At 45.1% G+C, this 12905-nt stretch overlaps 1 protein-coding gene across 26 annotated transcripts in view; it reads right to left on the bottom strand.

Annotated features, from left to right (window-relative positions):
- The window catches only part of SSBP2 (single stranded DNA binding protein 2), a 125556-nt gene extending 114904 nt beyond the window's left edge, over positions 1 to 10652 (bottom strand). For all 26 annotated transcript variants that reach the window (XM_062513807.1, XM_062513806.1, XM_062513796.1 and 23 more), the window contains exon 1: positions 10559 to 10652. In XM_062513807.1, coding sequence (XP_062369791.1) covers positions 10559 to 10617 — 59 coding nt within the window. In that variant the 5' untranslated portion in view covers positions 10618 to 10652. The remainder of the gene's footprint in view (positions 1 to 10558) is intronic.
- Positions 10653 to 12905: the final 2253 nt, after the last annotated feature.

Consider the following 12905-nt stretch of genomic DNA (forward strand, 5'->3'; position numbering starts at 1 on the left):
CTGCTGCAGGCATGACCCTGCATTTTCAAATGCATTTATTTGGCTTGCGTTCCAAGTAGTACTGAAACCACAGAGTCCTTTTTTGACTTTTTGAAGTATTTTTGTAAGAGCTTTACTAGATAGTGATACGAGTGAAAAATTGCTCAATCCACTTACATTGTTTTACAGGAAAAACACTTCCGGTTTTATGTCGATTATTTGGGGTGGTTTTTTCCCCTAAATGAGTAATCCCACCCAGAACTGGAGACTGACACCGGGAAACTTCTATCTTTCTTTCCTTTTTTTTTTTTTTTTTTCTAGTTTGGAATTATTAACTAGATACTTACAGGGAAGTATGGGGGGGGTCTGTTGGGGGAATATGGATAACATTTTATAAACAATTTTCTTTAATTACTGGATTTAATAGGAAACCATCTGCATCCAGTACTCCAGTCTGCTTTTGTTTCTAATCATCTATTTAGGATGATGTGTGAAGTAATTCAAAATAGTTCTTTCATTGCTATGTTCCCCAACTACAGTTGGACAAATTATTTAAGTCTTCCATCTTTGAAGCATAAGATACTTTTATTTGGGGTCAGGAGTTGTTTGTTTATTTGGGTTTTGTTGCATTATAATACCTCATATTATTTGTAAAAATATTTTGAAGAATATATGACTAGGTTTGTGGACACACATGTCTACACATAATGGTCTTGTAAAAGTAAACATCTTTCCTTCATAAAGAATTAGATGTACATAATTAGATGTACATTTAGCAAAATCAGAAGTGACACCGGATTTGAGGAGCTGCATCAGAAGTCAGGAACACCACCATGTTTTACCTTTCAGATCTGCTGTTAATCCCACTACCATCACCAGAGGCACACTTCCAACACTGCTCTTCATCTCCTGATCAGAAGACCTCCTTCATCTTTTCCAGCTTTGTATTTTTGTAACCAGCTGTCCTGTGTGCAAGCACTGTGTGTTTATTTGTTGATCATGTTCTTCTACTCCAACCCAAAAAATCAACTTACATTTGTATTATTTTACTATGTGCACAGAATCACACAGAAAAAAACAAATCCCTCAAGATGGAATATATGCCTTTTAGACATCATCTTCACGTACATCTATCCTCTCCAAATTCACATTTCAAGGAATATTAAACAATAGACAATTAAAGGAGATAAACAGTTCAAGAGACACAATAGGAGTCATAACCTTCACTTCCAGGGCAGCTTCAGATTTGGCAAAGGAGCTTCTTTATTCCTGACAGACCTGATGAAATTTCAGTAACTCACCCACACTCAAACAACTCAAAAAGCATCTTGCACCTCCCCACCAGCACCTCAACTCACAGGCTGACCCAAACAGGAGCCATCCAAGGCTGGCCCTCACTCTTTGAGAGCTAGCTAGGAGAACATAAATAACTTATCTAGCATGGAGGAATCAGGCAGGGCTTTGGCTTCCAAAATCCTGCTGTTGTTGCTGCTGCAGGGATCTGATAAAGCACCACATCTTCTGGAGAGCATCAGGTGGCAGCCTCACCTCGGTTCTCACAAATCCTCCCTTTTTTATGACAATCACACACCCTGCCAGCCACATGATCCACTCTGTCCCAACACTGTCAAGAACAACGTATTTATGAAGGAATTATACTTCCGTTTCTGCACTCCAGTATCTTACTCAGAAAGCACAACCCCTCCCAAGGAAAGGAACACAGGCTACTTCAGTTTGCCACTGATGTTGCTGGAATTTTTCCTAACCTCTAAAACAGGTTTTCAACACTTTTTTATAAGCATTAAGGTGTTTATTGCAAAAAGCATAGACAGTATTTTACTTTCTTCTACTATCTGTAAAAATGCTTAATTCCAGCAATGGAACATTCTTATTAACTTTCCAAACTCACTGTATCAATATAAAAATGCACCTGCTAGCAACAAGACATTATCAACAGTAATATAAAAACAAAATTGCATGCATTGGAATTTACATATACTCTAAACTCCTTAGTACTGAATACTTTTGCTTCTGTATTTTCAAAACACTGGGATCTTCCTATGAAAATTAGAGGGGTTTGTTTGGTTTGGTTTGAAGGTGACATATCTGCCAAGACTTGGAGGCATTGGAAACAAAATGGAAATAATTTAACACACAGGACATTGTGCAATGGGTAACTTCTTCAATTTCTTCTTCATTATGGAATTTTTTTTCCAAGACAATGTTTTATTTAGGAAAAGAAGAGAGCAAGAAAAGAAACGGTCAAGCCTAAGTAGGAAGTTAGGAATTCACTGGCAATGTAGGCCTGATCAAGGGTTTGAGGTTAACATCAAGGGTTGTACTTCAAGCAGACCCACACAAACTCCTAAAACACCCAGACTTAAGCCCAAAGGCAGATAGATTTAAACTCTAACAAGGATGGGATAAAGCAGCCCAAGAAATCAATGCATGGAGGAGCTAAACAACCCTCGCTATCCACAATCACAGCTGAAAAACTATACCTGCCACAAGAAACGTGATTGCTGAAATCTGGATTTTGTCAAATTGTAATTTTCAATTGCTATTCACACAGGAAACAAGGTGGAGCAAAAATAGTGTGGTGTCAAGAGTGTTCTTTCACATGTGGCTCCAGCTTTGAAAATAAATCCTCAAGAACTCTGGTACTCTTGCCCAAAGAAAGATTGAGAGAACTTTGGAAAGCCTAGGGGAAAAAAATGGGCAAAATAAATTACATTATTTTAATTTTTTTGTTCTTTTACCACAAACTAGGCTGGTTTTCCTAGAGAGGAGATGTGTATGTCAAAGCTGTGTGCAGCTGGGGCTTGGAGGAGCCAAAGGCTTCTCCACAAGAGGCTCAGGTCACTCTGGGCACAGGGAACAGAGGGGCAAAGCGAGAGGAAAGGAAGGACTTCAGGGAAAGAAACATCTTCAGAACAGAAAGTCAAGAGGCCAACATTACCTGTCAAAGACAAAGTAATGTCAGCTCAGTTTGGTTCACCTGGGAGAGAGGGCAGTGGGCAAGGAGGAACAAGTGGAAAAAGTTAGTATTTTAACTTTTGAGTCTTAGCTTATCACATGATACCTGCATCAGCAAATATCTTCATTAAATGAAAAATCAGGGTACAATCACATGAAATACATGATGGAAGAGTCACTAACAGCATGTTTCTATAGAAGACAGAATGTTTCAGCAAAGCTCTTCCTACCCTAAGTCAACTCCACTAAAAAGACTTTCATTAATGAGTGGTATGTAGAAATACAGAAGTGTACATGACAAATCAGGAAAGATTACAAGTCCTTCTGGGGGCAGGGAAAAAATGAGGAGAGTTAATAACAGAAAATTCAATACAGGCAAATGTGGAGTACCATGCTCAGGACTAAGAAATCAAATACACAAATATGAAATGGGGAATAATTGGCAAGGCAGCTGTGTTGCAAAAAGAACCTGGAGGGCGTGTGACTGCAAAAAGGGATTATTTAAAAAACAAAATAAAACAAACCCCACAAACAAACAAACAAACAAACAACTCCCCCAACAATAACAGTAAACATGCAAGTGTTCTAGGGAGTATTAACAACATTGTTTTATCTATATTATGTCAAATGAAAGATAACTATTTCATTTTGCTCTGGGTACACTACTAACAATAAGGAGAAATCAACCCAAACTGTCCAGAGGCAATAACGACAGAAAGTGTGAAAGGGGAAAAAAAATGACCCACCACGAAAATGCTCAGTTTATTTTTGCATTTGATGGAAAGTGAAAAGCTAGCACTCTATGGTCTTGACAACTGCCATATTTCAGTTTCTTAGAAAGGGACATTTTATCTTCTCACCTGTTCCTTTCCTGGAACTGGAAGAGAGAAATACTTCAAAGACTAGAGAAGCATTAACAGAGGTCATCAAGACTTCTGGATTAGCACGTTTGGTGGTATTTGAGGATGATTCTCTCAGGAGCTGAAACAACACCTGCCCACTGCCTGAACAACCTGGTGTTAGGGGGTCAGTGGCTCAACTGAGCAGAAAAAGCCCCTCAGCTGTGACTCAGCCTGGACCAGCACTCCTTCCTGGATTGTTTGTGCACCAAAAAAAAAAAAAGCAGGAAACAAGTGGTCCTAACCTCGAGCAACACAGCTGGAGGGCTCTGTAGATGTAGCTCCTGAACACTGACAGAGAAAACACATCACCTGGTTTTGCCCAAAGGAGCCTTAGTGGAAAAATTCTTTAAAATGTGGTGTTTTGAGCCATGGTTCATTACGTGCAGAGCACCACGGGGGGCTGTGCAGGGCAGTGACCCTCCCGTGAAGTGGCTCTGCTCAGTCACAGAACCAAACCACAGAACCATGCACTGAGTATCCCTCTAAGCACAGCAGCCTGGAGAGGCCCTGCTGCAGGTGAGTGTGCAGCTCTCCACCCTGGATAATTTTGAGTGCATTTTCCAGTTTGAAGTGTATCCACAAGAGAGACAGCAGTTTCACAGAAATACTACATTTCTACAAGTTCCTTTGGCATCTCATCCTGTGGCAAGAGACAGTGGAAGCTGTCTATATACATTTCTGGTTTATGTGATACTCCAAAAGAGGAAAAGGGAAAAAAAATATTCAGAGCTACATAGCTCAAATTGGGCACCCAATAACCAATAAACATTTTTTTCTTTTGCTTTTCTGCATCTTAGTGCCACTTCCAAACTGGCTGTTGGTCAGGAGTGGCTTGATGCCTATTTTTAGAGGTGAAGCTCAGACACTGTGGAGCTGGGCACCAAAGAAACAACACAATCTTCCTGTAGGAACAGCCGTATTATGAAACAGCAAGGCAGCCATAAGGCACAAACCGCAAGACAGCAAAATAGAAAATTATAAAATAGCTGCTCATTACCAAAACAATGCTCTTCCCTGCACAATAAAAACCCTAGAGCTTTTTTTTTCTTTCTTCCTTCCCTTTTTTTTTTTTCCAGAGGGGGAAAAAAAGAAATCAGTGAATATGCAAATGAGGGCAAAGTGAGAAATACACTCACAGTGTATATCTGCATTTTCCAACTGAAGAGAACATTTTTGAGAATGCAAGTACAGCACCCAGACACTGCAGAGACACACTGTTCCAGCTGCTTCTGAATGGCAAACCCTATCCCCTTCCCTCCTGGGGCTCTGACATCCCTGAGACACAGCTCCACGACTGTCACACACCCCTTGGCCAGCTGCCATCTCATAGGTGTGGGTCGGTTTTACCTTGGAGACAACAAATTCTACGCCCCTGCTCTCTCAAGTCCTTCCTGGAAGCAAAGGAATGGTCATTTCCCAGCACCTGGAGGGACAGACTGTTCCTCCTAGCTCAACAAAAGCCTCCCACTTCCTGACCTGCCTCCTGGCTGTCCTGGCTCTGCTCCCTCTTGCCAGGTCGCTGTTCCTGGCCCAGATGCTGCAGCCTCCTCCCAGATCCGTGACCCCCGATCCCAGGGACTGTTCTCTTAGGGAGCAATTCTCTGTCTCCCCTCTGCAGACTGGCCATTTCCACCCCCTTGCTCCCTGTAATCCCTGTGTCCTGGCACCTCACAGCTGCAGGTTCCAGCTGCTCACATCCCCACTTCTCTTCCCTTCCCACCCAGCCCCGGTTTTCCTCCCCTCTGATCCCAGGATCTGCTGCCTCCCAGCAAAGATGAAATACTCAGCGATTACAGTCAGGAAACCCTAAGCATATGCAAATGCATCTTTTTGAAAAGGCTTGTATCCTGGCTAAATTCAGATGCTTTGTCATGCAAATGAAGAAAGACACATCTCTGGAATCAAATCCCTCATCCTTTTCTTTTTCAACCAGATTTCAAGTGTTTCAAAGGAGAGGTGTATCATCGGTCTTCCATGGTAAAAGTTGAGAAAACTTTTAAAACACTGGGAAGACATGTATTGTCTTTGCCTAATTTTCAAAATGGGCCACATTTCAACTGAACTTTTACGCACTATAAAAAGTTAAATAAATTGGCACAAGGCTTAAATATTGCATCCTAACTTTTCCACCCAAACAGTGGAAGTTTGGCAAAGCCACTAAAACCTTGGCTGCTTTAATACTTGTGACAGTGCCTGGAACTTAAGCAGAATGAGTTTCTTCTGTGTTCAATCTGAAAGACAGCACACACATTACCTGAAACGTTTCCATGTGCTCCCAGGACACCTGTGCAGGGTAAGGAAGCACCTGAAGCACACATCCAATAATAAACACTGATAAATAGCTAAAATTTCCAGAGCCCTCCCTTTTGCACAGTTTATGAAAGGGTTTATTCTTCTAAAATATTTCTAAATTCTTCTGTATACTGTAGTGTATGCTTCTGTAGTTATTCACAGACTCCCTGGTCAGCACAGCTGCAATTTTTACCAGTTAGGCCTGACAGATAAATGTCAAACCCAAACTTTCTAAATCAGGCAGGATTAAACGACCACTTGTCTTCAGAAGGAGGGGAAGGGGGAAATTAATGTATCTTTTACCACCAGGAACTTAAAAAACTAGCTGGCCATTTCCCAGGGATGAGTAGTAAATTCATCACTGAAGCCAATTTTTATCTGAATTTTATTTTCACATATCTTACAAACATTGCAGTGGGAAAAGGTGACTTAAAACTATGTAAACTCGCGCAATGCAGTTTTTTCATATCTGAGAGGAGGAAAAAAAAAAACCACCATGACAAGCCTGAAGAACTTCACTCGTACAAAGGAACTGTACATACAAGCAGCCAACCTCTCAAAACAGACCTGAAGAGAAACAATACTTTGATAAGGCATCCTTTTATAACAAATTAAGTCACAGTCGCTAGTCATCCAGTTAATTTTTTAACCAAAATCTGTGTGTCTGCCAAGCTCCAAGAAGGTTAAGGGTTTCTTGGGAAGAAGACTAATTTGGAAGACCACTGGAATATGAGGAGAACTGAACTCAAAACGTAAATTCCCACCAGATTTTAGTTTGCCTTATATGTTTTTAAGAACTGCTTTCGTACATATATATTTTCAACTTGAAGTATTACTTATATACGAACAGGTAGTTGCAAATGGAACTTGTGTGGTCTAGTTGTTTTTTCTTCTCAAAGATTAAGAGTTTACAGTTTCACCATTTGGTGAAGTGTTGGTAGGTCCAAACTCCTAATCTGTAATAGTCCTATTTTAAGGAAAAGCTGGGGGGGAGGGGAAAAAAAAAAAAAAGAAGATTGTTCAGAGTTCCTGGGAAGAGATAACAGTAGAGGATGTGTGGATACTTTTTGTCTTTCTTCCTTTGACGGGGTAGTCGGGTCTAAGGTGGCACCGGTGTGGTGCAGAGCTACTGTTTAACACAACTTTTCCACCCTTCAGCAAGTGGGATGGACACAGCCCAAAATTAAGGCACAGCTCTTGCAGGGTGAGAGGAAGGGGCACAGAGACTCCTATGACTGCTGTCTCTTCACCTTCCTCACGCCTCACCGGCATCGTGTGTGCCCTCACCCTCACGTGTTTTACCCAGCTGTGCTGTACCTCGCTGGCACAAAATTCGGTGTTGTTGTCCCCAAAATCATCTACCCACACTTCACACGTGCTGTGAGGCCACATGACACGGGTGATTTACCCCAGAGGTCAAGCAGAAGGGACAAAGAGAGGGACCATAAAACAAATGCCATCTTGGAACCCAATACTTGCCAAGGGCTATTACAAACGGCTGGCAAAAACTTGCTCGTTTTTATAGTAATTACATAACCTCAAAGGACACAAACACTGAATGCAGCACGCAGCAAGACACCGTGCTAGAAGACACACTTGGCACTGGGCTGTTCTGTAAAATGTATCACAACAAATACCACAAACAGCAGCTGAACAACACACATCTTTTCCACACTTGGTAAATAAGCTTTTCACACCCTGGTCCCCTCACTGGCACATATCCTCATGGGGAAGAGGTCCACATAATCAGGCCATTAAAAACTGAGGGAGTGCAATTAGGGAAAAAAAAAAAGAAATTCCTCAATTACTACAAGTGTATTTTGGAGATTAACTACTGGCTTACATATTTTAGGCACTTAAAATCTTGAGGAGACATGCCAGTGTTCAGTTGAATATTCTGTTCTAAAAACTTTGATATTAAACATAATTATAATCCCACTCTTCTTGATTAAATAAGTACTTATTGTACCAGTGAAACATATGTATTTTTCTCTGTGGTTTCCAAATTAACACAATCTCATGCACAAGTCAGAGCTGTGTTTTTGTAGAGATATTTAATTTGACAGCCACTTCTTTTTGAGCAGAACAAAACCTCATGCCTTACACCTTGGGACAAGCATTGCATGGCTGTAAAGCAATGTCCTAAGAGGGGAAAAAAAAAATGCAATCACAGTTTTTTGGAAGTCAGAAAGAAAGCCTATGAAAACGGCAAGGATGTAACCTGATCAGAAAGAGGAAATTTTAACAGATGAAATACCAAAAAACCTGCAACGTAGACTGCACATAATGGTATTTCACATCATAAAGCAAGTCTCAAAGTTTCTTTCTATTTTTTTTTTTTCCTTCACTGAAGGAAGGAGGAGGGGGAAGAAGGAGGTTGTTCCCAACTTCCAGCTGAGCTCACTTTTAAATAGATGAGACCATGAAGTTTCTGACATGTCAGGTCCAGGATCCAAAAACAAACCACTTCAGTGTTTTGCATAAAATAATCTACACGTGGAGAGCCCACATTTCCAGCTGTTGGTTGTTAGTGGGAGACAGCGTGTATTTAAATCGAACAGCACCATCTAGCAGGTCCTCACAACTTTACTTAGGAGGGCAGTTGCTGCTTGGCAATAAGTCAGATTGGCAAGCTTGCCCTGAAAATTATTAAGCATTTTCATACCAAATGAGATATTATGTGCTTTACAGCACCAAGGACCCCGAAGAAAAATCAGCTGCAATTAAAAAATACGATTGAAAACCGTTTCAAGTTCCAGCCCCACGACCAGAGCACTCGTGTGTGCGGCTTGTACCGGGTAGCTTTTGCAAAGCAGAATTAAAACAACACGATCTTCATCTGATCCGAAGCACAGCAGCCCTATGGATTTGTTTTCAGTCCCACTGTGAGATCCCACTGCGCCCTTCAGTGATTTACCGGGGATATTGACAAACACCAGCAACCATGTAGCACGAGGAAATGGTTTAATTCCCTAATTTTGCTAAGACAAATAAACAGTGCTTCCACTAGCCGGTTAGGCAATTATTTTTAAAATTACCCCCTCCGCTGGAACTAAGAAGTACACTAGTTGATCTGATTTCAGAGCCCAAGCTGTGTCTCCCGCCCCATCTCAGCCATTAATTCCTGTCAGGGCTGCCTCGGTCTCCCTCCACTTTCCCGTGGCAAAGTTAGGTGTGAAATTGTCAAATGCCTTAAATTCCCCCTCTCCTGTAGAAACAGAGATGCCTGGCCTGCTGCTCTCGCAGGAAGCGTGCATGCCAGTCTCTGGAATTAGGAAGTCTTAAAAAAAAAAACCAAACAAAAAAAAAAGAAAGAAAAAACAAACAAAAAAAACCCCAAACAAAACTAAAAATAAAAACGCAGGAAAAGAACCCAAATTTAAAAAAAAAATGAAAATGCAAAAACGAAAAACAAAAACAAGTAAAACCATCAAACCCAAAATTCCTAAACTCAGACACGCAGAGGGAAAAAAAAAAAATAACACCCAACAAACAACAGCATCAAAAAAAAAAAAAAACTTTTAGGTGAAGGTTCAAGACAAGCTGCCTGAAGGGAAACTCCTCGGCCGTGTCCGGAGCGCAGATCCCGGTGCTGAACCCTCTCTGGAGCGATGCGATTTTTGGGACAGAGAGGTGCGAACCTGGTCTGTGGACGGAGGTCTCCGCCTCCGGACCCCCTCAGCAGCCTTACTCCGACCTTCCCACCTCCGCTACACTTCGTCCCCCTCCTCCTCCTCCTCCTCTTCCTCCTCCTCGAACGGGCTTTTCCTCCCCTCCAGCCCCGCCGTGCCAGGCTGGGCTCGGTCACGCCAAGTCGCAGCCGCTACAGGACAACTTGAAGAGAAGCCGTCCATTCCCAAAAGAACTGGGTTTTCCCCTCCCGTTTTCCCCTAACCCTGCCCGTGGGGCAGCGGGCACGCCGGAGCGCGGCTCGCCCGGGCGCGTTATGCGCAATTAGAAATAACAATAATAATGATTAAAAAAAAAAAAAAACATAAGAAGCAGCATGAGTTTGGGCAGGCAGCCGGAGCCCGGCCGGCCCCGCTCCCCTTTGTGCGGCGGAACCCCCCGAGAGCGAACAATGGGGTGGGGGGTCCGCGGTAAAAAAAAGTTACAAGGTGGAGACTCGGGATGCGGCCCCGGCCCCCTCTGGCCGGGCTCTTTGTTACCGGAGGGGTCCCGGCACCTTGCGGGGCGGGCACGGCGGGGTAGAGTCCCGAGCGGGCCGGAGGGGACACGGCGCTGGGACAGCGGGGAACCCCGCTCCGCTCCGCTCCGCTCCGCTCCTTTCCCCCCGCGGGCCGGGCCCGCAAAGTTTGTGAGGGGGGCCGCGCGCGCGGGGCCGTGAGGGGAAAAGGGGGCGAGGGAGGGGAAGGGAAGGAGGGTGGGGGGCGGTGGCGGCCACTCACTTCTCGCGGGCCTGGCTGTCGGACGGGACGCTGCTGTTGCTCTTGCCTTTGCCGTACATGCCTGCGGAGAAGCTCCCGACTGTCACGCACCTGTCAACCCATCACCGCCTCCCCGGGACCGGCCCCGTCGCCAGGGTGACGGCCGCCACACGCGCCCGCCATTGGCCGGGCCCGCCCCTCAGCGCGGTGATGGACGGGGCGCGCATCCGGCCGGGCGCGGCGCCGCCTCCTCCTCCTCCTCCTCCTCTCCCTCCATTGCCTCCCTCCCTCCCTCCCTCTCTCCCTCCATTGCCTCCCTCCGTTCCCTCCCTCCCTCCATTCCCTCCCTCCGTTCCCTCCCGCCCTCCCCGCGCGAGGGGGAATTAGAAACGGTTCGAGAAGGATTTTAAACAACCGGCTGTTCCCGGAGCCCGCCGCGCCCCCCGCCGCCGCGCCGCCGAGCGGGGAGCGCGCCGGAGAGACGCAAACTCCGGACCGGATTTTATTCTGAGCTCGGCACCGGCTTTCGGCCCGAGCGCTCCGTGCTGTCCCCACCGGTACCCGCACCCCCGAAACGCACCCCAGAATGTCTCTGCACATCCCTAGGCGAAGGGAGACCCCAGAGACGGGGGAGAGTGAGGAGGTGGGGAGGGAACATTTTCTGAACCCTTCTGAGCCAGCGTGTCTTAGAGTGTCTCAAAAAAAAAATAAAAATAAAAATAAGAAATTAAAATAAAATAAAAAAACACCCACGCACTGAAGAAAGTTCAAGGACATGCTTTAATTTTGTAATTGTTTTTTTTTTTAAAGTTACATGGAAATAACTGCGTGCTCCGCAGAGAGGGAGAGCAGCCACTGGGGCCATTTGTTACTCGATTTCTTTTTTTTTTTTTTTTTTTTTTTTTAAGTACCCGAAGCTCTGGAATTTTTCCGCTCTTCTTCCTCAACCACAGTCACAAATTTTGCAGATATTGATGCCTGCTTGTGTCCAAACTACTCCTACCCTTGTAAACCCACTCCCGTGTGGGAAGGGGGCTTACAGCATTTCGGGTGTTTTAAGTGTTTAATGCCAATGCCTCCTTTTTTTGGTGAAACGCACCCAACATCTGTCCCCCCACCGTGTTGGCAGCCAAAAGTCAGGAACCACCAGGGCCACGAAAGAAAACCCGACCAAAATCCGAGCAGGGAAGTTGTGCCAGACGTAGACCACCAGCATCTGTTTATCATTGCTGGAGCTGCAAGGGGGAAAAAACATCCTCTGGATTCTGAGCTGCCGGAGTGAAGGGAATGGTTGGTGAGGTGAAGCTGGGGAGGGGGGGATTAGGAGAGTATTAATGAGCGGCTGGAACAAATTAGAGAGGGAGTAGGAGAGACAACAGGAAGGAGTGAGAGAGGCTGGAGAATCCGAGGGGCTTGTGGCAGTTCCCTGCCCGGCGTGGGATGTGTGTGCTCTTGGAACCCACCGCAATAATTCCTCAAATTAAAGCACACGGCAACAAAAAGCCATTTTGTGCCAAAGTTGCTTGTCTTGGGCTTTCACCCAGTTGTATGATTTTTTTATTATTTTAATTTTTTTATTATTTTTTTTTTCTTTTTTAACAGCATGAGAGTGTGGTTGGAGTGGGTCTAGGGAAGGAAGTAAATTAGGCTGACATCATTCACCCTGGTCAGGAGTGAGGCTCCTGCTCCCGAGTTACACCCAGGAAACCAGAGGAAGCGGGTTATGGCTTGAGGAGAAAGTGGGAAAGGAGAAAAAGAGGGAGGAAGGAGTGAGTGGAAGGGAAGGAGAAGCCGGCAGAGGAAATGAAGGAGGAGGAAATGAAGGATGCGAAAAGGAGGAAGCGAAGTAAAAGCACAATGCACGGCGATTTTGGGCGGTAAAAGGAGGGTGAGGCTAGGGAGAGAACCTGAGAAGTCACCGCGGAGTGAACCCAAGGCAGGCGTTTCGCCCGCACTGGGGCACAGCAACCCTCACACCCGACGTGCCTCGGAGCTGAGGTGGCCACCAAAGGGGGCTGGTGGCGACCGGAGCAAGCACGGGCAGCGGGACATGGCAGAGAGACAGGCAGGAGAGAGAGAACACCAGGGCAGAGAACAAAGAAAGGCTCTGCTCTGGGTGAGGTTGAAACCAAGAAGGTTGCTGAGAAAAGGAGAGGAGTGAGCGTGGACATCCTTGGTCAGGCCACAGAGGTAGCTGGAAAAGTTTGGATCACCCAGAGCGGAACCTCCATGGGAATGTTTGCTTGCCCTCGGGGGAGGGCCGGGATCACCCATCAGACACGATGAGTAATTCCTCTCCAAGGCTCCCCTCTGCCACCCCACAGCCCTGCTATCAGCAGAGCTCTCGCACCCAACTGATAACAGTGGC

Source organism: Cinclus cinclus, chromosome Z (genome assembly GCF_963662255.1).
Source record: "Cinclus cinclus chromosome Z, bCinCin1.1, whole genome shotgun sequence".
In the NCBI taxonomy this organism is placed as follows: domain Eukaryota; kingdom Metazoa; phylum Chordata; class Aves; order Passeriformes; family Cinclidae; genus Cinclus; species Cinclus cinclus.